Source organism: Carettochelys insculpta, chromosome 4, assembly GCF_033958435.1.
Source record: "Carettochelys insculpta isolate YL-2023 chromosome 4, ASM3395843v1, whole genome shotgun sequence".
Lineage (NCBI taxonomy): Eukaryota > Metazoa > Chordata > Testudines > Carettochelyidae > Carettochelys > Carettochelys insculpta.
The window spans coordinates 65,065,561-65,091,774 of NC_134140.1; the positions used below are offsets into that span (position 1 = coordinate 65,065,561).

The 26,214-nt window shown below is 44.6% G+C and overlaps 1 protein-coding gene across 5 annotated transcripts in view; it reads right to left on the minus strand.

Moving 5' to 3' along the window:
• WDR17 (WD repeat domain 17) overlaps positions 1–26,214 on the minus strand; it is a 112,364-nt gene that overhangs the window by 19,680 nt on the left and 66,470 nt on the right. For all 5 annotated transcript variants that reach the window (XM_074991858.1, XM_074991857.1, XM_074991861.1 and 2 more), the window contains 10 exons: positions 25,401–25,603; positions 25,100–25,249; positions 24,875–25,005; positions 23,572–23,697; positions 13,773–13,928; positions 10,349–10,413; positions 5,482–5,614; positions 3,879–3,970; positions 3,284–3,383; positions 1,972–2,111 (listed from right to left, as the gene is read on the minus strand). In XM_074991858.1, coding sequence (XP_074847959.1) covers positions 1,972–2,111; positions 3,284–3,383; positions 3,879–3,970; positions 5,482–5,614; positions 10,349–10,413; positions 13,773–13,928; positions 23,572–23,697; positions 24,875–25,005; positions 25,100–25,249; positions 25,401–25,603 — 1,296 coding nt within the window. The remainder of the gene's footprint in view (positions 1–1,971; positions 2,112–3,283; positions 3,384–3,878; positions 3,971–5,481; positions 5,615–10,348; positions 10,414–13,772; positions 13,929–23,571; positions 23,698–24,874; positions 25,006–25,099; positions 25,250–25,400; positions 25,604–26,214) is intronic.

The following is a 26,214-nucleotide window of genomic DNA, read 5'->3' on the forward strand; positions in this document are numbered from 1 at the left end:
TTTATTTGGGTGCACTGAGCTAGTCTCATTTCAAAGCAGACTTGATCGAAGTGGTCTAATGATCTGTTAAACTGAATCATCAGGGTACAAGCAATTAGACCTCAGCAGGTGAGTGCACAATAGACTCAAAGCTTCAGCTTTGTAGCAGTCTAATTGTTTGTATACACAAGCATCCAAGTATGCACGGGAAAGATACAGGAGTTAAAATTGTACCATTTCATCTGTCTTCTTAATTCTATCTGCAATGTTTATTGTTCAGAAGTTACACTAAAGCAACTGCTCCCACAATGATGGTGTGTATTATGGAATAAAAATTATCAGGAATCTCAAAATTCAGTGATTCAACTATTATTGTATGGTGTGGTACTGTATTATAGTGGTGTATGTGGATGTGCCAGAACATCTCTGTCAAAATTTCTGCTGTACAGACATGCCAAAATAGTGTAAAGACAAGAGCCACAAACCAATCATTTTATGCATTAATGTTTCTGCAATGATCTCCTTGACTAAACTAAACCTACACTTCTGTGGAAAGGATGTCAACAAGTTTATTCCTACTGTATATGTCTCTAGCTGAGTGATCAAATACCAGCTTTGACAGAAAAACTGTTAGATTTTTTTAAAGAGAGAATGTTAATTCCTATTTCTTTAAACACAATACAAATCCTAAAACTATGTCTAATGCTGTTCTTGAATATGGTGTCATTTTTAACTTCCTTAAAATGTTGCATTCTCTATCACAGACTAGTAAGCTAAAACTGTACCCTGCCACAGTAAAAATGACACATAGAGGACAACATAATACAGGACCTTGTGAAACTTCCACTAGAGACACAGGCCTGGCCTCCTCCTCCTGGGCAAAGTTATACATCAATTCTGTGGGATTTCAATAGATTCTCATCTCTCCTAGCCATATTTCCAATGCCATATCAGATAATACCTCTCCTTTCTGGGTGTTTATGCTTTGCAACTCTTGTAAACCCCACATCATAAATTTTTATAGAGGAGGAGGTTCACTCTTCACCAATGGATCATTTTTGGCCTTACTTCTTCCAAGTGTTTCTTCATCCTAGTGACTATTTTCACTCACTTTTATGAAATTAACATAGTTTTAATATCTTAATTTGGGCAACTGACGTAGCTCTGCCTGTTCAAATACAAGTTAAGAGTTTGACAATCATTGTGAGAATACTGTGTCTGCTTACTTATTTTGCCCTGTGCGCATGTGCTGGGGGGTGGGGGGGCATTCTTATGCATTATTGGTCTGATGCTATTATTCTTGTTCAGGCAAAACTCCAACTACCTTCAATAGGATTGCCTGAATAAAGGCTTCAGAATCAGGGCCTAGCTCTCATTTGGCACACTATTTCTGTGCATTAAATGTTTTAGATCTCACCATCTCTACCTGGTGTACAATAATTGGTATCTCAATTTGTATGTCATTTCTGTCGGCAGCTCTCTGGGTCTGTCTACACAGCAGCCTTATTTTGAAATAAGCCATTCTAGACGAGCTATTCCAAAATAGCTTATTTCAAAATAATGTTGCTACACACAAAATGCATTTTGAAATAGCACTTGGCTGTTTCGAAATACAGTGTCCACACAGAGAGAGCCTATTTTGAAAGAGCCATTGGATGCATTCTGGCTTTTCTCAAAATAGGCTCTATTTCCTGTCTTACCAACCCCTATTTTGAGAGCTATTTCAAAATGAGAACTATTCCTCATGCAATGAGGTTAACCAATTTCAAAATAAGCCAACTGCTATTTCAAAATTATTTCGAATTAGACGTTGCATTGTGTAGATACTAAGATAGTTATTTCGAAAAAACTTTGCTGTGTAGATGTAGCCTAACAGTTCTACAGAAGATTCCAAACAATAGCTTTATTCATATTTTATGGACTTCTGTCAGGTATAACAACTTTGGTTTTTTGTTAGAAAAAAATATCTTCTGTGGAGTAAGAAATTCTTACCATGTTGTTACTGTCATACATTTTCTTGCTAGTAACTCTAGAGCATAATGTGTCGCTTGGGCTGCACTTTCTCCTAAGACAGTACCCACACTGACTGCCAACTCCAGTTCATTTCCACGAATCAGGTTTGCCATGGCAAGCTTGCTCAATAAGAAAATCATATCAGTAAGTGACACAAGCACTCTGTAGGATTCACTATGACTAGCATGTTACATCATTTGTAAGACGGCACTTTCTACAGAGTCACAAAACATGCACAAATTAAATAAACTAAAACTTGAAGTTTTGCAGCTGAGGATTCAGTAATTGTCTACCACATATATGATCTTACAGTGAACAGAAACTGCTTTCCTTGGGCCCAAACTATCATCACCCTTTGTCCTACCAAATGGTCTAGAAAACAAATATAAATGAACATTCTTTCAGCAGAACCTACTATAGTAATTTCCTAGCACAGTCTGCCAGGGAATGGAGAAACCATGCTGTCCCCTATTCCGGAGTGGAGGTACAAGTTTCCCCAGCCTCATCACACCCTTTCCTTGGGGTAAAGAGCACCTCTCAGTGCCAGCAAAGATTGGAGAGCATAGGAGAGGCCATATGACCTTTACACACTTCCAGTTCCTTTGCAGCTCAGGCACCACTTGACTATTATTTGCTTTCTCTCCTCACCTCTCACTCTCTTGGAATCTACTTCTATAGGGAGGGCAGAGTGGAAAAAGGACTGTGACAGCAATGATGGAGCACCAGGACAAAGTCAGAGTGACAGAGAGAGAGAGAGAGAGAGAGAGAGAGAGAGAGAGGATGATGAGGGTCTGAAGTAAGGTAAATTTTAAAAAAAATTAACAAGAAATATATTTTTAACATTTTGCATATATGTTGTCTTTCTATTACTGTTTTCCTGTCTTACCTATTTAGAGTTCTGTATTTTTCCATGTGTTTTCACACCATGGAGCACCATAAGATCCCTATTCTTATTAGGACAATATAACAGTATGAATATAAATACTAACATTTCTATTTCCCTATATTTAGAATTTATAATTGTTCATATGATGTTACATAAAATAATTTCTTTCTTTGCCTAAAAGTGATATCCTGGCCCTAGTGAAGCCAAATAGAGGTCTGTCATTGACTTTCATGGGGTCAGGATTTCACTCGATTTATCAATGAGAAAAGTCATACTAAGCACAAAGAAAATATTTTTAAAATGACATAAGTGTAATCCATATTCTAGAAAATATGCTACAGCTGGCAATATAAAAACCAAGTACTATTGGTCTTTTCCTCTGTACAGAATAACTAAAAAAATTACCTCAATATTCTCTACAGCTAGATGGCAACATGCTGCAAGCACTGCACGGCCATCCTGGAAGTACCACTCTGCCAGTTCTTTGCTGACCCTGTGGAGGAGTCTGTAATAACAAAACAAGAACTGCAAGAACTCTTCTAAAGGTTGTAACTTAAATTATTGCAGTCTTTATAAGTAAGGGTATTGAATGCAGCTGAGTACACTAACATAATTAAACTGAGATAATTAAACTGCTGACACTTACTAAAACATATGTTAGTAAAGTTTTAAATTTCATGAGAATAAGACAGTTCTGTTGGTATTAAACTACTCTAAAAAGTAGCCATAATAAGTATTTCCAGCTTAATTTATTTGGAAAAATCCATTTGGTGCCAGAAGCCAACATTCACTGATGGACACAGAGTCTGCTAATAATTAAGTAGGGTCGGGGGGTTGAAAGGGAAATAAAAATGTCTGCTTCCTGGACTCTGTACAAGTGGTGTGAAATCCAAGAGCCAAGAGTTCATGAGTAGTAATTATCCTTGAGTGCTTATACTCTACATTGAAAAAAAATGTATACAGAAAAACTTTAAAAGAAGTGACTTCTCTGTAGACTCACTCATTGTAATCTTCCGTGTTGTTTCCATCAGGATTTGAAGAACTATTTGATGTTGAAAGCTGTAAGGGCTGCATATTTCCTTCACAAGCTGCCTAGAAATTGAAAAATTAATCCATCAACCATAAAATATCATTTTCAACTAGACTATCTAAGCCAGTGTTTCTCAGACTGTGGGTTGGGACTCCAAAGTGGCCTGTGACCCAGGGCTCACTTTAGACTGAAGCCTGGGGCCAAAGCTGAAGCCTGAGCCCCACTACCCAGTGCCAAAGTCTGATCCTCACCACCCAGGGCTCAGGTTTTGGCTTCAGCCCATGGTGGCGGGGCTCAGGTTACAGGGCTCCTGCCCAGGGATAAAGCCCTTGGACTTTGGCCCCCTGCTTGGGGTGGCAGGGCTCAGGCCTTGGCTTTGGTCACCTGCCCAGGGAGATGGGCTTGGATGGACTCAGATTTGGTTCTCTTCCTGAGGAAGTGTAGTAATTTTTGTTGTCAGGAGGGGTTTGTGGTGCACTCAAGTTTCAGAGCTTCTGATCTAAGTTTTTTCCTCAGTAGTATACAATAACTATTGAACATAAGCAATGTGAACATGGAATTAAACTAAATAAATAAATAAATCAATCATGTATCAAAAGGTCACAATGATTTAAGCTAAGGCCAGAAAAGCATTCTAGGATAAAACCTTAGGGCCATCTTACTTGCTTATTTATGCATGTAAACACTATAAAATCAATCAAAACCACTTGCAATGAATAAAACAAGAGAAGAGCTGACAATCAGCTGGGAAAAAGGGATAAAACCCCAATCTTCTAAACATAATTTTACAGACATAACCCTGAATCCCTTCTGCACCCTCAGCTCAAAGATTAATTTGGAGTGACACAAAGAAGGCAAAATGGGCAACAAATATTTTCAAACCTGGCCTTACAGTCACATTGAACACATTAACCAAGTCAGATTTTAAACCAATGTTTTGCAATATTCTGAATTTTAGATGCAAATTTTGAGCACTTTGCTGCATAGTTTCACTGAACACATTTACTATCCTGCTTTTTTGAATACCTAAGAATGAAGCACATAATCTTCCATGTTGTTCCCTTTTCATAGTTTCAAAGTCAGAGCTGGCTGGCTGTATACAAATGACATGTGGGGCTGGGATTTCTGACCATTTAAGAGAGGTGTGTTTCTGACCTAATAATAAATACAATCTTCATCTCATATTTATTGCTGAAAGGTCAGCAACCAATATGTATATATGCCCCCTGTCCAAAAATACTTACTCACTAGCTCAGGAATTCTCTAACTTATTTTGCTTGACCCCTTTGGAAAATACTTCATGCTATGATGATTCTGCCCCTCCCCAAAACTGTACCTACTCATATGGCATACCTGTGGTTTTGTCATCCTTACTTCTGTGCTGCCTTCAAAGCTGGGTGGTCACAGAGTGGCAACTGCTGTACCCCTCTATCCCTCTAACCTTCTCCCCTCCTGACCATATTTTTTATTTGTGGCCCCCACTACAATAGCCTGTTGCCCCCTTGGGGGTTGGAACCCCCTGTCTAAGAAATGCATAACAAATATGGACTATTATACATGTCAGCAATAATACCTGTGCAACAAGCAGGGCCTCTTTAAGTTGGCCTCTTGAAGTAAAAAAAGTGACTAGTTTCTTCACATCACCAGTAGCTACGCAGTATGGGATGACATCATCATTTTCCTCCAGAATTAACTGGTCAGCTCTCCTAAACGAAATTAAAAGGAGTTGGCTGTTTATTTGGTTTTAGGTGTATTTATGGCACACCAGTAGTGCATCTGGCAGTAGAATGCTCATTAAAACCTGTCTAGCTAGACTCCAAAAGACACTGGGTGTGGCAGTGAGCATCCCAACCTGGTTGACAGCTTTGGGCTCATTGTTAAAAATTGTTGTGTAGACAGCAGTTTGAAACTGTGGGTAGGGATGGAGCTCAGGCTGTCAAGCACCTCTCCCACCCCCCATCCTCTAGGCTTCCGAAAAAGATAGTTACTTTTTTCCATAACTGGCATTCTTCAAGATGCATTGCTCATGTCCTCTCCATACTAAGTGTGTGTAATTGCTACATGTACCGGTGCTGGAAATTTTTCCCTTGGTGGTATCCATAAGCCTTGATGGTCCTTGTAGAGGTGCCCATATGGGGTGGTGTAAGAGGGACCACCAGCCTCCCCCACCCTCAGATCCTTCTTGCTGGAACTCAGAGTGGAGGAGGATGGGTCATGAAATGGACATGAGCAACACACCTCAAACAACACCAGTTATAGAACAAGTAACTGTCTTTTCTTCTTCAAGAGTTTGCTCACATCCGTTCCATGTTAGTTAGGTGATTCCCAAGCAGTACCAATAGAGGTAGGTAGGAGGTCATGGGTGTGAAGCTTGTAACACAGCTCTGCTGATACCAGCATTACCTCTGGCTTGCTGGGTAATGGCATAATGCTCTAAGAATGTGTGAACCAAAGACCACATCCTGGCTCTACAGATATCCTGGATGGGGACATGGGCCAGGAAGGCTGCCCAGGATGCCTGCATTCTCATCAAGCAGGTCTTCACCAGAGGTGGCGTCTGGACCTGTGCTAATTCAAAACAGGTGTGAAATTAGGACGTAATCTAGTTGGAGATTCTCTGAGAGGAGACTAGAATGTTCTTCATCCTATCCACCATTACAATGAAGAGCTGTGTGGACTCGTAGAAAGGCTTGGTTCATTTAAGGAAAAAAGCCAAGACCCCTGGACATCCAAGGTATGTAGCTATCACTCCCCTCTGGTCTTATGCAGTCAGTGTAGGACAGAATACCAGGAGAAAGATTTCCTGGTTAGCATGGGAGTAAGACACCGCTTTTGGCAGGAAGGCCAGATGCATCCATAGTTTAATCTTATTCTTTAGAAGACTGTGTGCAGTGGTTCCAAGATCAGGGCCTTAATCGCTGACACTCGCCTCGCTAACATAAAACTGCCACGAGGAAGGTGACCTTCCATGATAAGTGGGAAAGAGAACAAGAGCCCAGTGGTTTGAAGGCTGGGCCTATAAGTCAAGAGAGAACTAGATTAAAATCCCATTGCAGGACAGCATCCCTAACTAGGGGGTACAGCCTCTTGATGCCCATCAGGAACCTGACAGATCTTGTGCAAAAACACTGAAGTACCTTGCATTGACAGGTGAAAAACTGTAATGGCAGCTGGATGGACCCAGATGGAAGAAAGGTCCACTTCTCCAGATGAATTGCTCTAATGAAGGGTTTTCTACTCCCCAAAAAACTTGCTGCACCTCCCTGGAGCATGCTTGCTCCTGTGAGTTCAATCACCCTATGAGGTAGAAGAAGACAAAGATGGGATGCAGGAGGCGACTGCGTTCTTGAGAGAGAAATTCCTGGAGGTCTGGCAGCAGCCAAGGGAGGGCTACTGCCAGATCTATCAGGGTGCTGAACCAATGCTCGCATGATCACACTGAGACAATCAAGATGACCTAAGACTTGCCCTTCTTGATCTTTGACAGGTCTCTGGTGACAAGCAGGATCAGTGAGAACATGTGCAACAGGTCTCCCAACTGTGACAGGAGAAAAGTATTTGAGGTATGCTCCAGCCCAGGCCATGGAGGGAACAAAAGCAATAGCACTTCCTGTTTTGCCCAATGGCAAACAGGTCTTCTTGGGGTGTGCCCCACCTTTGAAGAGCATCCAGACTACTTCATGGTGGAGTGATCTCTCATGGGGAGAAAAGAAGGATCTGCTCAGGCAGTCTGCAAGCATGTTTCTGACCCCTGGCAGATGATAGGCCTCCAGGTAAATTGCATGCTGGATGCAGAAGTCACAAAGGTAGAGTACCTCTTGACAGAAGGCCAATGAATGAGCTCCTTTTTGCCTGTTGATGTAAAACATCAAGGTTGTGTTGTCTGTCCACAAGTGAACCACTCAGCCATACAGATGCAGAAGGAACACCTGGCAGGCTAAGTGGATCACTCCGAGCTCCCTGATGTTTGCATGTAACATTGACTCCTGTACTAGCCATGTAGCTTGAGAATGCATCTTGCCAAGCTGTGCATCCCAAACGAGGTCCAAGGATTCTGATATCAATGACACTGAAGGTATCAGGCTATCAAAAGGAACCCCATCGAGGACAGTCTCAGGATTGGTTCACCACTATAGTGTAGTGAGTATTCTGGGGGAAATAGTGACAAGATCATCCAGGTGATCCACAAAAGGGCCATATACCATGACAAGCCACTGTCAGAGGTTGCATCTGAAGCTTCATACACCTCACTCCGAAATGGATCTATACACAGGTAACGATCCACTGCATCGAGATTTCAGTGAATGGAGACAACATCTGGTGGTTCCACAACACTACTCCAGTCATTGATGCAGAAGACTTGCTAACTAGGGTGTGAAGAGGAGTGTGAACTGGAGACTGGTGCTGCTCCAGTGCTGTGGTGGGACCCTATACCAATAGGTCAGATATAAGTACGTATAGCTACCGCAGGAGTGGTGCCAACATGGATGAAGAGCAGCCACAACACTACTGATATGGGGTCATAGAGTCATATGTGTCTCAGTGGGTCTACACCACATCGTTAGCAACTGGCGCTTCAAGGCCAGAAAGTGGTGTCAGGAATCCAGAGATAGCCACTGAGGGTTCTGACACCATAGTATACCTACAGCCACAGCATGGTGGCTCTGAGCTGGCGAGTGCTCAAGTCAGGGAGCAGAGTCACACTGACAAAGACCAAAGGGGTGGTCCAAGAGTACGCTTACTTCTTGATTTGGTCACTGCCATCACTAGCACAGGCAGCCATGTGAGGGGACAAAATGTCCTGCACCCTCTGCAGGGCCTCTGAAGCTGACAACATCTCCGGGTTCCAGACTCTTGAGCCACTAGCCAGGGTACCCTGATCAACAGAAGCCTGGGCCCAACTCCCACTTGGACAGCAGGAGGTATCCTTTGTGGGTCTAGGCTTGCCTCCAGCCTTTTCCTTGCTCTTGCAAGAAGGGCTTGACCTCTAGTGGGCTTCGTAGGGACTGGTGTTATAGAGATAGATCTTCACCTGTCTGAAGATGGTACCAGCTGAGCGTGACTCACTCAAATTGTGGTACTATCAGCCAAGATGAAGCGCGATTGCTCTGGTGCCATTGTCAGCAATGACTCCATGAATTGAGTTTAAGTCTAATTTCCTAGTCCTTTTGGGTGTGAGTCTGATGTGAAACTCCCCTAGACAATCTAAACAATTGGTGTGCAGATCACTAAATGGCACAAGTTTCTCATACCAGTTGCAGTTCTTACATCCCAGGAGCATGGCATGCCCCCATCCAGAGGTTAAGTCCCATTCTGGGACACTAAACTGTAAACACACTGAGGCAGGTGTCGGCAACCAAAAGAGCAAGAAGAGCTATATTTTCCAATTTAGTAAAAAAATTCAATAATCCAAGAGCCTCAATGGTTGTGAATATGAGATGGTCCTTAATAAATAATGTCAGACTGTATTTTTCATAACCCCTATTTTAAGAACAGCACACAATGATTTGTAATGTGATACATGTTTACTGCAGAATATTCACAAACTTTTTACATATTCTATTTCCTCACACTTTACATGTGTGTTTGTACAACTATCATCCTGACTATCACTCCTGAACCTTCTCTCTCTGTCTCTTTGGAGGATGAAGGGGCAGTTATCCAACATTTCAAGATCACCTATGGTATTTAGATCTGAGTTGTTCATTTCTGGACTTTTAGATGTTCAGTGTTTATCAAAAATAATCAAGAGATTTTCAAAAAGCTGCATGTGGCTCCAGAACTGCAGATTGCAAACCCTGGCACAACGGGAAGAAAACTATCTATAGCAGGAAGTTCACAATGAACAGACTGAAGAGAAAAATCTTTGCTAGAGAAAGGGACGTTCCAGCACTCTTGGTGGCAAGAAAGAACTGAAGGTGAGGGGAGCTGGTGGCACCCACTACACCACCCAATACACACACCACTCCAGTGGGCACCAGAACTGGACACCACTGAGCCAAGCACTCACACCTAACACGGAATGGACAGGAGAGAGCACTTGAAGAAGAAACCGTGCTCCAACCCTGCCTGCTATGTCTTCTATCCAGCTATTTTTAGAATGGTAGCACCAACCTGAGTCTGTCAGCTTAGAAACTCACTGCCCCAGGCTGTGCAAGTAAATCTTTACAGGCTATGTAAGATTCTCCCATGGAGACATGGCATTAAAAGATTTTATCACAGATTAAAATGTTCTGAGCTTTATACATATACAGGATCCCTATGGAAAGTTCCACTCATTCCACCACAAATTTTAATGAACAATACAAGCAACATCACTGGAATGTTGAAAAATTTCTACATGTACTTTATCTTACTAGTATTGATTATGTATATTTCTTTTAGTTCTTTATTTTATGCATACTATAAGTTAAAATTGAGTAATAGGTTTTTAGTCTTACCTTTGCATTAGCTTCTTCCAGTATTTCATAGATACACCTGGTGCAACTGACAGGGCTTTGTCCCACTGAAACACAACATGTTATGCATTAAAATTTTTTGTTCAGCGATAGTTTCAAGAAAGTGCATGTCTTTTTGATTAAAATTAAAATTGTCATGAGGTTAAAAAAAATCCCATTTTACTTTTTACTTGCAAATTGGTTACCCTGGATTAATGAATCCCCTAATTTACAGAAGTATTGAAGTATGTTCCTAAATCTACAGATAGGTAAGATTTGCAGAAGTGCCTAAAATTGAATTAGGGCTTTTGAAATTCCAGTTAGGCACTTATGTACATTGTTAGAGCCTAGAACCCTTGTTAAAAATGTAGTGTTCAATTCCATGTTTGCCATCCCTTGGGACCAGATATACAGAATCACCTTTCTGATTATAAAACATGCTTTAAATTCTGTGTTTGTTTTATGGACCATCAATAGAGACAGAATTCACGGACTGCTGTGTATTATTCTTCAATAAGATTATTTTAGGATTTTTTTTAAATCTATTAATGCACACATCATCATAACGCTGAAAGGTAAACACGCTACTATTTTTATAGTTTTTTTCTTTCTTTACAGTACATTTTCTGTTTTTTTTAAACCAATTTTCTCTTTAATGTTTGCAAATCTTTCTCTACATGATCATAATCAGAAAAAAACAGTCACTCACATTCTCGCAACTGTTGTTCTTCAAGATGTATTGCTCACATCACTTCCAATCAGGGTGTACGTGCACTGCATGCCTGCTGTCAGAAAGCTTTTCCCTTAGCAGCTCCTGTTGGGTCAGCTGAGGAGTCCCTGGAGTGGCACTTTAATGGTGCTCAATAAATGACCTGACGACCCAGCCTCTCTCTCTTCAGTTCCTTCTTGCCAGCTACTCCGACAAAAGGGAAGGAGAATGGGTATTGGAATGGACATGCACACCACATCCTGAAAAATAACAGTTATGTTTGGAGCACCTCTCTTCTGAACACTGCAGCATCTTGAGCATGTTGGGTGACCATGTAGTGAGAGGTAAACATGCACACGAAAAATCATGGTGCTGTCCTGCTGATTTCGTGTATCACTACTTGGGCCAATAACAGTGATGATGAGTGCCCTTGTAGAATGTGCCTTTGTTGAACCTTGAACCTAGAACCTTGGCCAACTCATTTTAAGTGTGGATGCAGGCTGTAATCCAGATAGGTATGCTTTGGAATCAGACTGGAAGACCTTTCATCTGAGTCTGCCACTGCCATGAAGAGTTGGTTCAATTTCCTTAATGGTTTTGTACACTCGATGTAGAATGCTAGCACCCATTGAACAACCAATGGGTGTAGCCTCTGCTCCTGCATACTATTGTGAGGCTTAGCTAGAGTGAAATAGTGACAACACCTTAGGAAGAAAGTCTTGATGCAGTCTTAGTTCCATGTTGCCTTTGTGGAAGACCATATAGGGTGGGTTGGAGGTAAAGGTCTTTAAATCTGACACCCTCCTGGCTGACATGATGGTCACCAGGAAGACTACCTTCCACAAAAAATAGAGGAGGGAAAAATTGTCACTGGTTAGAATGGGGCAATGACCAGATTAAGGTCACATGCTGGAACAGGATGTCTAACCTGTGGAGAAAGCAGTTCCAGACCTTTAAGGAAACATCCTACCATAGGATTACCAAATAGAGGATGCCTAGATACTACAAGGTGGAAGGCCAAGATTGCACCAAGGTGTATTTTGATGGATGACACTGCCAGGCCTTGTTGACTGAAGTGCAGAAGGTACTCTAGGATAAGTGGCATAAATGCTTGGCATGGAGGTGCATGAACCTCTTCCACCTGGCTAGATACGTGGCTATGGTGAGAGGTTTCCTGCTGCTGATTAGAGCCTCCCTTATTAGTCCCAAGCACAGGAGCTCCATGAGATTTAACCACAAAGCTCCCAGGCCATACAATAGAAATACTAGTGGTCTGAGTGATGAAGGCAACTGTGGTCCTGAGCGATCAGATCAGGGTGAAGTGATAACACAATCAGAGTGTTCACTGACATCTCCAGAAACATGGTATATCAATACTGATGGGACCAAGATGGGGCCACAGAATTACCACCACTTTGTCCGTGCGAACTATAAGCAGCAACTTGTGCATGAGTGTGACTGGTGGAAAGACATACATGCAGCAGTCTCCCAGTATAGCAGGAAAATGTCTGTGACTGAACCCAGACTTTGCACCTGGTAAGGGCAGAATACTGGGCACTTTCTGTTGCTCCGGGTGAGAAAGAGATTGACCTGAGGAAACGCTCATCTTTGGAAGATGGAATGAATGATGTCCAGACAGATAGATTACTCATGGTTGTAGAAAGAGAAGACGAGATGATCCAATAGTTTGTTCTATACTCTTGGGAGAGACTGTCCACTCCATTCACCTGGAGGTGTCTTCTGCAGACCTCCCATCACTGGAGGACTTCCTGAGATAGGAGAGCACGCCACTCTGCTTGCTGAGTTAAAATATGGCAATGTTGTTGTCCATCATCACTGCCCGCACTGGCATGGCAGCCAGGACTGGAAAGTTTGAAATGCTAGGGGCACTGCTCTGAGTTCTCAGATATTGAGATGGAAGGAGTGCTTGTCCTTCAACCACAGTTCCTTAATTTGGAGAGCTCCCAAATGCTCTCCCCAACCCATAGCTGATATGTCCATTATTAGGGATGAGGAGGGCTGTGAGCTGTTGAAGGAGAACTCTTTCACACCAGATGCCTGAAGCCACATAATCCTCCTCATGGATATGACTGAAGAGAAGGGGTTGCAAAGGGAAAAGCTTTCTGATGACCCTGAATTAGGTGCATGAACACTCTGATTATAATTGACATGAACTAGAACTTGAAAAAGGAATACATACATTAAAAACAGTTAAAAACTCACCCCAGTAACTCACTTAGTTACTAGTGTACGTGTGTGTACTAGTACTAGTGTACTAGTGTATGCTAGTGTACTAGCATATTAGCTTGCTAGTTGGAGGTGAGTTTTTAACTAAATGCAAAAATGACACACTAGATAAGCCACAAATTGCCAACCACATAAACAGCAATAGCATTTTAACAGAGAACAAATAGCCAGGGTTTTGGCTTTATGCTATGACTACAGAACCATTTCCCTCCCTTAAGAGTGATAAAATGTGCCATTTTAGTGCCAATACAATTTTATTTGTATTTCATTTAAAGGCCATCTGTTCTGTTCCACTTTGTTAGCCCCTTGGGTGGTTACTTAAGCCAAGTTTCTCTGTAAATGCTAAGAACATCAAAACTCAAGGAAGATCATTCTTTGCTAGATTTATAATTATTTTGTTTTCCCTCATTCACAAGTAGCATTTATTACATGTTTATACTGTATCTTTTTTTAGTTGGTGTAGTACTTTACCTCTCCAAGCTCCACCATAAGTTCACAATATCTTTGAATTTGTCCTAATCGTAAATGTATTTCCGCTGCTTCCTTTAGCCTTTCCTCCTTGCTAGGTGCACCAATACCTCCTCCAAATTTGGACATTTTTACTGTTGTTAGTTCTTGAGCTTTGGACTGGTAAAGAAAAGAAACACTGTATTTATTTTTTCTGATTAATACAATTATTGCTAAAACAAGAATTCAAAACAAACATTTAATGGTAATATTAAAAGTAACATCTGAGAAGATAACAACTTCTTTTTCCACTAACAACCTTAAACACTGAAGAGATTACATTGAATTTTCAGAATGCCATAATCATTAATTTATAGTGAATTAGTTGTATTCATTTATTTTTTCACTCCATTCTCCTGAGTTATTTATTTTATTACATACATTTTCCTTTCATTTGTAGACACTTGTTGATATCTTATACATACCCATATGCTGCCCCATAAAAATTACCTTGTATTCTGAAAACTCATTATACCACATTTTTTGAAAACCACACAGACAGAGATGGGGGTGGGAATGTTAACTAAGGCCCTTCATTCAGATAGGAGTATGGAACTAAACCTAAGTGAGGACAGGATTATGGTAGATGGATTTGGTTTCTACTCTTGAATCCTTATAACCTGCCATGTCCCATGCCTTCCATGACAGTTTATAATGTATAGTTTTAACCATAATGAAAGTAAAGAACTTAGTTATGATTATTAAATAAAAGGAGAGGAATTCTTCTATATGCTAGTTGAACACAAGAGAAATGATTTATATAAAGTTAAAATATAAATATCACACTGTCTAAATTAAGAGAAATAAAGCAAAAGTGATTTTTTCTGACCCTCTTATCCTCCCATGTCAAGGGCTCTCATTTTGTCTTAACTAGCTCCCAGTCATAGTTGTACATGCCACAATTTTTCCATTTGTGACTTCATAGCACCACCTACTGAAGACAGAGACTGAGTCAGACCTTTACAGAAGTGAGTAATGCAGGGATCAGTTCTTGGCCCTATATTACCTAGCACTGATTAATGACCTAAAAGGGACCCTGCCAGACAGAACAGCTCAATTGTCCCCTGCCTGTACTGTTTTTTCAAGCAGCAACAGAATAAAACTGACCTAACTTTTGCCCGTTAGACCTCTCCCTACAAAATCTGAAATGGTACCAGGGAAAAACACAGCAACTCTCTGTTGTAATTAGAGAAAACCTATAGGCAAACAGTAAAGGTGTTTAACCAATACTGAGGATGGTTAATCCTGAATATGTCAACTGAATGTGTCTACACGTCCACAAGGGCTAATTTTTTTAAAAAGTTTCTAGTGAAAAATTTAGAGTTTTGCTGAATTTGAGGGTGTTTGCCCAGAAAAACTTATTACATGCCATGTCAGTGTATGTTTCAAAGCCCTCCTCTTAATTTTTGGTCTATTTTTAAACTGTGATTTGAATGTGCCTAATTCAATTGTAATTATGGAAGCCTGATCCCAAGGAATATTATGAATAGCAAGAGATTTTCTGTGGCTTTTGTTCTTTCAGTAACATATAATCAGAGTAAGATGTGTGCTGAATTATAATCTTCAAAGTTACATAATCAAATGAATTTGACACACTGAACACATGGTAACAAAAGTGATTTAGTAATCTGACTTCATAGCGCAGGTTGCTTTGAAACACACTCTTTTCTTTTCACAGACCACTCTAGCATTTAACCCCTCAACAGACAGAGTAGTCAGAAGTGCCTCTAATATATGGTAAGTACAGAAAAATGCAAGTAAAAATTTTGTTATGAGTTGTCCTTTGCATAGCAACTAAACCAAGAGAGTAAGTTGCCTGTGAAAGTGTGCTTTTGTTTACTTCTCTTGTTCCTCTTAATGTGTGAGGAAGGAATGACCAGAGTACAGGACAAGGTAGAAATAGCTGCTTTTTTTTTTTTTTTTAAAAAAAGAGGGAAAACAAAAAGGGTGGAAGAATAATGTATTATGGTACTAGAATAGCAAGCATATGCCTCAGTTATGGAGTGGTGCTGAATAAATAGAGGAAAAGATGATCCCCTACCCCAAAGAAATTGAACGTATAAATTATATATAGTGAATGAATTTAAAAAACCAATTAGATGTCCCTGCTGTTCATCATCTGTTTGCTGTTTCCCCCAGGCATCATGGTGGAACTGGATCCTAAGTGGAATTTAAAGGAAACAAGACTAGCAGATTTACAGACTGCCTTTGGGGTGAATGGGGAAGGAGAAGGTTGCTCCACCAGTAAAAACTGTATGGAAGGAAAGAAAGGTTACTCACCGTAGTAACGGTGGTTCTTCGAGATGTGTCCCCGTGGGTGCTCCACATTAGGTGTCAGGCTCGCCCGGCGCCGCAGATCGGATCTTCCAAGCAGTTTCTGCCGGACCGCGCATGCGCCAGTGCGCGCCGCTCCCCCGCGCGCTCCCGGCCATGTGCGCGATCCAGTCCCCGCCAGTTCCTTGACCAACCGCCTCGGATGCTCCTGCAAAACACTAAACAGAGATCCGGAGCGGGGAGGATGGGCGGGTAGTGGAGCACCCACGGGGACACATCTCGAAGAACCACCGTTACTACGGTGAGTAACCTTTCTTTCTTCTTCGAGTGTCCCCGTGGGTGCTCCACATTAGGTGACTACCCAGCAGTAACCCAAGATAGGAGGTGGGTAATCGGATTATGTGCAGCTTGTCCCCGAGAGGACCGCTGCCGAGAGACGGGTATCCTCTTGGAATACCCTGTGAAGGGCGTAATGTTTGGCGAAGGTGTCACAGGATGACCAGGTCGCCACTCTGCAAATGTCTTTTAGTGCAACGCCCTTGAAAAAAAGGCTGTTGATGCTGCCACCGCCCTAGTGGAATGAGCCCTGGGCGTGGCCAGTAAAGGAGTCTTTTTGAGTTTGTAGCACATTTTTATGCAAGATACGATGTGCTTAGAGATTCTCTGCGAAGAGAGACATTCTCCTTTTGATTTGGGAGCGATAGAGACTAGGAGCCTATCCATTCTCCGGAAGGACTTGGTCCTGTCCATATAGAAAGCTAGCGCCTCCTCACGTCCAGGAGGTGTAGGCGCGCCTCCTTGTTAGAGTTATGAGGCTTTGGATAAACAAGGGTAAACAATAGGTTCGTTAGTATGAAACTCAGAAAGAAACTTTAGGAACAAGGGCTGGATGCAGCCGTATGGTTACCGCCTCCTTGGAAAAACAGCGCAGGGTGGCGTTGCCATAACTGCCTCAAGCTCGCTCACCCTGCAAGCTGACGTGATTGCGAGAAGAAAGGTCGTCTTCATCATAAGGAGGCGGAGGGAAACCGTGGCCAAAGGCTCGAACGGTGGTCCCCTTTTCGCATTAAGCACCAGGTCCAAGTTCCACGGAGGTGGAAGCGGTTTCTGAGGGGGGTATAGGCTTACCAGCCCTTTGAAGAACCTGGTAACCATGGGATGGGCGAACACCGTGTGCCCTTCCTCTTCGTGTCTGAATGCCAAAATGGCGGCCAGGTGGACCTGAAATGAGGATAGCGAGAGTCCTCCTCTCTTGAGGTCCAGTAAATACTCTAATATCACAGCCATAGGCACCGAAAGGGGGCTAGCTGTTTGGTAGAACACCATGCCGTAAAGCGAGTCCATTTCTGCTTGTAGGTCTTCCTGGTGGAAGTCCTCCTGCTACTTTCTAGGACTTGCTGCACTTCCTCCGTACATGTGCTCTCTAGGGAGATGAGCCATGGATTAACCACGTTTGTAGTCGCAGGCCTTGGGGGTGCGGATGCACTATGGACCCCTGGGCTTGCGTGAGCAGATCCAGCGCCACCGGAGGGGACATCGGTGGCCGGTCCGACATGCGCAGGAGTAGGGGGAACCATTGCTGTGGATCCCACGTTGGGACTATCGGGATCATTCAGGTTCCTTCCCTCCTGGCTTTCTGCAACACTTTGTGGATGAGCACTGTGGGAGGGAAAGCGTAAAGCAGGGGGCCCCTCCATGAGATCGCGAAGGCGTCCCTCAGGGACCCCTGTCCCAGTCCTGCCCTGGAGCAGAATCGTGGGCACTTCTTGTTGTGCTGAGTAACAAACAGGTCTATCTGGGGAAAACCCCATGCGTGGAAAAATCGGTTGCAGCAGATCGGGACGGATCTGCCACTCGTGCGTGAGTGCGAAACGCCTGCTCAGCTGGTCTGCCTTCACATTGCGAGCGCCTGGTAAGTACGAGGCTTTCAAGGTTATATTGTTGGCGATGCAGCAGTTCCACAACCGGACTGCTTCTACACATAAGGCACGGGACCGAGCTCCTCCTTGCCGATTTATATAAAACATGGTGGAGGTATCGTCTGTACTGATCCCGACTACCTTGCCTTTCATTTGGTCTCGAAAGTGTTTGCAGGCATTGAACACTGCTCTGAGCTCCAGTATATTTGTGTGCAGTGACTGCTCCATGGAGGACCACAGCCCTTGCGTCACCTCTTCGCCCATGTGTGCTCCCCACCCTATGAGGGAGGCATCTGTAGTAAGAAAAACCAATACGTGTGGTTGGTGGAAGGGTACCCTTGTTAGCAGGTTCCCGGGGTTTACCCACCATTGCAGGGATTTGCGCACCTCTGTTGTGGGTGACGCCATCCTGTGAACAGTGTGTGCTGCCGGTTTGTATACGCTCGCCAGCCAATGCTGCATGCTGCGCATGTGTAACCTGGCGTTCTGTTCTACGAAACGTCGCTGCTGCCATGTGGCCCAGCGGCTGTAAGCACGTCAGAACCGGCACCATAGGGCTGAAGGTGAAGCCTTGCGCGAGGGAGCCGATGGCCCGAAAGCGAGTCTCTGGTAGATACGCCCTCGCTGTAATAGAATTTATGCGTGCCCCTACGAACTCTATGTCCTGTGTGGGGTCTATCTTTGATTTTGTCAGATTGATAAGCAGGCCGAGCGAAGAGAACGTGCCTGCTGTGACACATATTATGCGTAGTACCTCCTCCTTCGAGGCCCCTTTGAGTAGGCAGTCATCCAGATACTGGAATATAAATACCCCCTGTCTGTGCAGGTAGGCTGACACCACTGCCAAGGTCTTGGTGAAGACTTTGGGGGCTGAGGAGAGCCCAAACGGTAGGACCTTGTAAGTCGAGGGCTGCGAACCAATCTCCATCGTCTAGTGCCGTAAGGATGGAGGCGTTTGTGATCATCCGAAAGCGTTGCTTGCGCAGGTACCGGTAAGGCCTCGAAAATCTAAGATGGACCTCCCCGTGAGGAAGTACCTCGAGTAGAACCCTCTCCCTTGCAGTTGCTCCGGCACTCTTTCCACTGCCCCTACAAGCATGAGATGGTCTACCTCCTGCTTGAGCCTCGCTACATGGGAGGCCTCCTGGAGGTGGGGCCCCGGGTGGAGGTCATGGCGGTGGGAGCAACTGGGAGGGGATGGCGTACCCCGTGGCTATGATCTCCAGCACCCATTTGTCTGTGGTGATCCTTTGCCACTGGTTATAAAATGGTCGGATGATGGCCTTGAGCACTGGTTTCGTGCCCTCTGGAAGCGAGTCCATGAGGGAGGTTAACCTAATGTGGTTGTCGAAATTATGGTTCGCTAGATGCGCTGCGTAATTTGCCATTGGCAACAGTAGCGTGGAGGAGGAGTAGACCTTTCTGCCCAACAGCTCTAGCTTTTTGGCATGTTTGTCTGTTCCCCCACGTTGCGACGACTCCACCACCAAAGAATTTGGTTGTGGGTGGCTGAACAGGAACTCCATGCCCTTCGTCGGCACGAAGTATTTTTTTTTTTTTTTTTTCGCTCTCTTGTGGACAGGCGGAATAGTCGCAGGAGTCTGCCATATCATAGTGGCAGACTCCAAGATTGCGTCATCAGCGGTATTGCTATTTTGGAGGAGGCCGGAGGTCTCAGATTTTTGAGGAGCTTATGGTGTTGCTCTTGCACCTTTGCTGTCTGGATGCCTTGCGTGAAGGCCACCCTCGTAAAACAGCTCTTGGAACTGTTTGAGATCGTCCGGAGGATGGACGTCCCCCGGGGCCGTAGCCTCATCCGGGGAGGAGAGCGAGGAACCGCTGGGGTACGTCTCTCTGGACCCTTCCGGTTCCTGCTGATGATGGTACACCCTCTCGCTAGAGGTTTGCGAGGAAAAATCTCGGGGTTCCATAACCAGTTCCCCCTGAGATGCTTAAGTCTCTGTCCCCGGTCGCAATTGCCCTCGGGGGTACGAGATCGTTTGTAGGGATTTTTCCCTAGTAGATTGCCAATGGTGTCTATGCCCTGCGTGGTCCCAGCCAGGGTGAGGCTGGTTGCAGAAATGGAGAAGGGGGCTCCGGGTAGGCTGTGGGGGGACCCCTGCCTTCTAGTTGGAGTCTGCAACATAGCGGAGGGCTGTGAGAAAGCAACTCCACAGCCTTGTGCGGAGAGGGGCTGCAATGCCTCCTCTTGTGTGCAGTCTTCCCCCTCCCTTGAGGAGGTAACTCCGCCCCTGACATACAGGGGATCCCGGCCCTGTCCGCACCGAGCTCGGCACACTCGAAGGCGGTGCCGCACGTGCGGTGTCCTTCGGTGCCGGCAGGCTGCGTGCCTGCGCGCTCTGCAACGCCGGTTTTCCGGGGGTCGGTGGTACCGGCGCTTGTTTAGCCGCCGCCCTGCCTGCGGTGCGGGGCGGCTGGCTGATTATCGGAGGCTGAGCCGCTTGCACGTGGCTCTCCGTGCCGCCGCCAATCAGCTGTTGCTGCGGCTGGGGGCTGCTCGCTCCTCCCGTCCCGCTTGCTGTTGCTGCCGGCAGGGATCGGGCTGGGGGGCATACAGGGGATTCCGGCGTCCGCACCGAGCTCGGCACGCTCAAGGGCGGTGCCGCACGTGCGGTGTCCTCCAGTGCCGGCAGGCTGCGTGCCTGCGCGCTCTGCACCGCCGGTTCCCCGGTGGTCGGTGCCGCTGCCCGCGGTGCCGCCGGTACCGGCGCTTGTTTAGCCGCCGCCCTGCCTGCGGTGCGGGGCGGCTGGCTGATTATCGGAGACTGAGCCGCTTCCACGTGGCTCTCCGTGCCGCCGCCGATCAGCTGTTGCTGCGGCTGGGGGCTGCCCGCTCCTCCCATCCCGCTCACTGTTGCTGCCGGCAGGGATCGGGCTGGGGAGCATACAGGGGATTCCGGCCCTGTCCGCACCGAGCTCGGCACGCTCGAGGGCGGTGCCGCATGTGCGGTGTCCTCCGGTGCCGGCAGGCTGCGTGCCTGCGCGCTCTGCACCGCCGGTTCCCCGGGGGTCGGTGCCGCTGCCTGCGGTGCTGCCGGTACCGGCGCTTGTTTAGCCGCCGCCCTGCTTGCGGTGCGGGGTGGCTGGCTGAGTATCGGAGGCTGAGCCGTTTTCACGTGGCTCTCCGTGCCGCCGCCGATCAGCTGTTGCTGCGGCTGGGGGCTGCTTGCTCCTCCCGTCCCGCTCGCTGTTGCTGCCGGCAGGGATCGGGCTGGAGATACTTTCCTCCGTTTCTGCGCTGATGGAGTGAGGGAGGCAGCTTTCCTTTTAAGGGCCCCGGAGGGTCCCTCCTGCTGCGGCCGCTCCGGCGCTTCTGGCTGGAGGGCCTTATCAAGAAGCAGCATTTTTATCCTCATCTCCCTGTCCCTCCGTGCTCTGGTTGTTAATTTAGCGCAGAAGGCGCATTTCTGTGCCACATGGGACTCCCCCAGGCACCTTATGCAGACTGTGCCCATCGGACACTGGCATCGCCTCTCGGCAGGACTCACGTTTTTTTTTTTTGTTTTTTTTAAAGCCTGAAGAGGACATTGTTGGTGAGTCTGAGTTTTTAAGTGGGTACTTAGCACCTTCTTTGTGCCGTTTTCCCCATCCGATGGCCTGCCTTAGCAGGAGGGCTGATGGCCCTAGCTCCTGGCCTCCGGCGCTTGTTACTGGGACTGGCTGAGCTGTCCCGCTCGTAGCTTATTCGTTGTTGTTTTTTTTTTTTTTTTTTTACAAAATAACAACCGGCTAACTCGTAGTAGCCTAAGTGCCTGAAAAAAAACTTTAAAGAAAAACAGATAAAGTCGTTGAATACGCTACTTGGCCTTAGCCTAGTTGGATTCCGTCTGCAGCCGACGGCGGTTAAGAGGAACTGGCGGGGACCGGATCGCGCACATGGCCGGGAGTGCGCGGGGGAGCGGCGCGCACCGGCGCATGCGCGGTCCGGCAGAAACTGCTTGGAAGATCCGATCTGCGGCGCCGGGCGAGCCCGACACCTAATGTGGAGCACCCACGGGGACACTCGAAGAAGAAGTGTGTGATTGATTGTGGGAGACAGGACAAATGGGCCATGCACAATTAATAGAGTCACGAGCAGGAGGTAATGTGGTAAGACACAAGAACCTAAGTCTTAGGTTCTTAACCTTTACTGCAGCCTGCACCCCTTTGGTTCTCAGAACACATTCTCGCATCCCTTATGAAAAATCAAATATGTTCTTGCACCCCTTATCAAAAATAAAAAATGGAGAAAGGAGGAGCCTGTACACTTTTAAATGCATATTAAACATATGTAAAATACAAAAATATGCAAGTAGTACCCAGAGATGTTGTGGAGTTTTGCTGTGGAAGTAAACTGTGACCAATGCACTAACAGTTAACAGCTAGCTAACTGAATTCATACATAGGTTTGATGAAACGAAGTAGTTGTACTTACATTCCTGTACTTAATTTGTGTTTTTGATGATTTACCTTCTAAGAATATCTGGCTAGTCTCACACCCCCAGAAAGGGCATCTTGTACCCTCTGGAGGTGTGTATACCCCAGGTTAAGAACCACTGACCTTAGAGGTCAGACATACATATACAAGGACTGAAGAGACATCAAAATAGAGGAAGCAATTGTAAAAATAAGTTGTGCTTTGGGGCAATCCAATCACGGTGTTTTTAAGGGCACCAGACAGCATCTTGCAGAGAGGACAGGATAAGGCTCCTTTCTCACCCAACCAACTGGGGATAAGGTGAGGGAAATGAACCAGCTTAACTACTGTTTCCTCTGTTATTACAGAGCAGACTCTTGCAGAAGTGTGGCTGCTGAACCCTCTCAGCCTGACAGTTAGCTAGGAACAGAGGCTAGCTAAAGGAGGAGCTGGTTAATGTCAATGGTTGGCTAAATTACACTCAGTAACAAGGAGAACTGGAGACTCCTATCTTCAAGGGAGAAGTAATTACCTGAATTACCCAAATCCAGGAGAAGAGATGACGTTCATGGCTTAAGCAGAAACAAACTGACTTGTTTATCAGCCTGCCCCCAAAGGAAGCTGGGATTCCTGTTTTGAGCAAGTGGTAATGTGAATCACAGGCCTGGCTCCAGGATGGGGGCTTAAGAGGTCCTAACAAGAGCAAGGAAGCTGACCAGGACTTTTCTATAGACTGGGCATGGGGTGAAGTGAAATGACTATCAAAAACACCTTGTAGAAAGACTTAGTACATCAGACTCCATGAAGGGGGTACACGTTTTGAATTACTTTAATCTGAGTGACTGATTTAAAGAACCCAACGGTGTGCTGTATGCAAAGCATCTGCAGGGCCATGAAAGGTGTGCTGGAGAGGCACACCCCAGGAGAGTCCACAAGGAAAGAAGAGCCACACTGGAGACATGTTACAGTGCCTCTGTCAATGATATATGTCCCATTTGTGTCCACGAGCTTTATTGTCATAACTCATCTTTTCCAAAATCAAAAAAATATTTTTCTTGGCTCCTTTTCATTGTGTTTGGCCTCATAAAGCAGTGGATTTTCATAATTAAAACTACAAACGAAGGAGTTTCACATTATCTGCTACTTCACTTACCATTCTAAATCTAACCAGATGCTTCATATGCATAATTCCTTTGCAGTAGTTCTGTGGAAGCAAGCTATCATCCTGCCCTTTTATCACAGCAACTAGGTCCCATAAATTTTTACTGCCTCCTGGAGGCTGAAATAATTAAAAAAAGAAATAGATTACAATAATGTGCAAGAGATATTAAAATGAAACCTGCAAAGGACATGGTATGCAATTATTAGCCAATTCAAAGGTAAACATTTCCAGAATTTATCACTTTAGACAGAAAGCACCATACTGCTCATTTGAGTAAGAACTATGGTGCAGCTAGATGTATCAAGCTGATACAAGCAAAGGAGGGCTCTCAAAAATGCAAACGGACGAGCATTTGCAAAGTCACGTGCCTAATTCGCATAGTGCCATGGGATCACCCTGCTGGCAGAGGCTACTGTCTTCCAAAAACGTGCCATGTAGACGTGGTTCTGTCAGCGAAATCCCCCTTTCTTGGCAGCCCCTTGTGCCTGGAAAATGTAAGGGCTAACAAGCTGCTAACAAAGGGGGTTTTCGCCGAGAGAGCCACGTCTACACAGCACATTTTCTGACAATAGCAGCCTCTGCCGGAAGGGTGATCCCACAGGAGTATGCAAATTAGCCATGCAACTATGCAAATGAGCATCCATTTGCATTGTTGAGAGGCCTCCTTTGTATCATGCTGCCGGCAGTATGGCTCTGTGTAGACGTAACCAAAGAGTTTACCAGATTTTCAAAGCAGTGACTAGAGCTGATTAAAAAAATTCCAGAGACTTTCTCATGCACGAGAAATTCTGATATTTTGACATCAGTTTTCATCCCAAATCAAAATGAAACATTAAAATATTGATTTGGTTTTTCAAAACAGAAAGTTCTATAAAATTATGATTCAGAACTTTTTCTTCCAGTGTTTCTGACTGAAATAAATGGGGCCAGTAGGTGAGAAAGGCGACTTCAGTGATCCAGAACTACAACTTTCCTGAAGCACTGCTGCAGCCCAGACAATCACATGGTTTAATGTGGAAGCAGTTTGATCTGAAGCCATTTTTTAAACATTTTCTCAATAGAAAGATCTGCTGAAATGTATCGATTGCAGTGGAAAATTCTGATTCTTTTTGACACCAAATTTCCTGATGGGAAAATATATCATTTGAAAACTTTGAACCAGCTCTAAGAAAATGTCATCCTTGCATATTCTCAGCCAATTTTGAGGAAATAGTACAAAGGGGAGAGAAGAAGAAACTTTTTTTTTTCAGTTTAAGTAAGGAATACAAGCACTTGCAACAAGTGAAATACTTACTGACAAACACTCTGAAAACCACCTTAACTTTTTCCCTCGAGGATTGCCACTTAGCTTGTCCACCTCCTGTTTAATATCCCTGGATACTTTGCCACATAGCAAAGGAGGAGCACCTGGTTCCACAGCACGATCTAATCAACACAAATGTTTATGTACACAAAACATTTTGTTAGAGGCAGCCTAACACTAAGCATATGAAAACAGCATTATGTATAACATACTTACCAGTATTGCCAATGATCTCATCCCAAGATCTGTCTGCCAGTATATTTATTTGGAGAGGGTTTATGAGAGGTGTTAAAGACCAAAGTCTCACAGTGGAGTCACGAGAACAAGAGGCCATAGTGAATGGACGACTAGGATGACATGTTAATCCTAACAAAGAGACCATTTTAAAGATTATTCAGACAATTACATTTATCTGCTAATTAGTTGTAAGGAAAACATATTATTGACTTTTAAGGTATCACATGAATATATTTTAGCAAAATAAGAATGGAAACTTTAACATTTAAAACTATATTACCATATACATCTGCACCATGATCATAAACCGTGTCTAGACAGGTTCCATCTCTTGTGTCCCACACCCGAATTGTATAGTCCCAGCTGCCTGATATTAATAGATAAGGAATTTCGGTATTCCACATCAGTCCCCGTACTGGAGCTGTATGTCCACTAAGAACGTTTATACAAGCATCTTGTGTGTAATCCCATATTCGGACAGTGCTGAAAACAAGACACAAAGCTTATATCCATCAATCTCTCAAAAAATGGACACACCTGCACATTCAACAAAATTCTAAAGTTCACATTTCACAGAGAATATTTACTTATTTAGATTAACACACAACGAGCTCTTAAGAACGATCTGACAATACTGCACACTTTGTTAACAGAACACTAAAATAGAGAGACCTATTAATTCTGCCAGATCAAGTCAAATATAGAGTGACAGCAAAAAGCAAAACCAAACAAACACACACACACTGAAATTTCTAGGTTCCAAAGCCAAAAGGCTTAATCTGATTCTCATTAAATTCTGATAATCTAGTATGGCCTCATGTGTAACAGAGATATAGAACTTCTCCAGAATTATTGCTAGAGCAGAGGTGCCCAAACTGTAGGGTACACCATGCTAGGGAGACACAGGAGGGTACAGCAGAGCCCACGCTAGCCCTCATTAGGAATGCACAGGGAGTGTCATCTTGCTCCACCCCAATATCCAGTTCTGATCCCGGCTCCAGCTGATGTCCCCCATGCCCAATCCCAGACCTGCATATAACCATAGGAGCCAGCCCCCAGCACAGCCTGGCCAGGGCTCTGCTCGCAGCCATGGG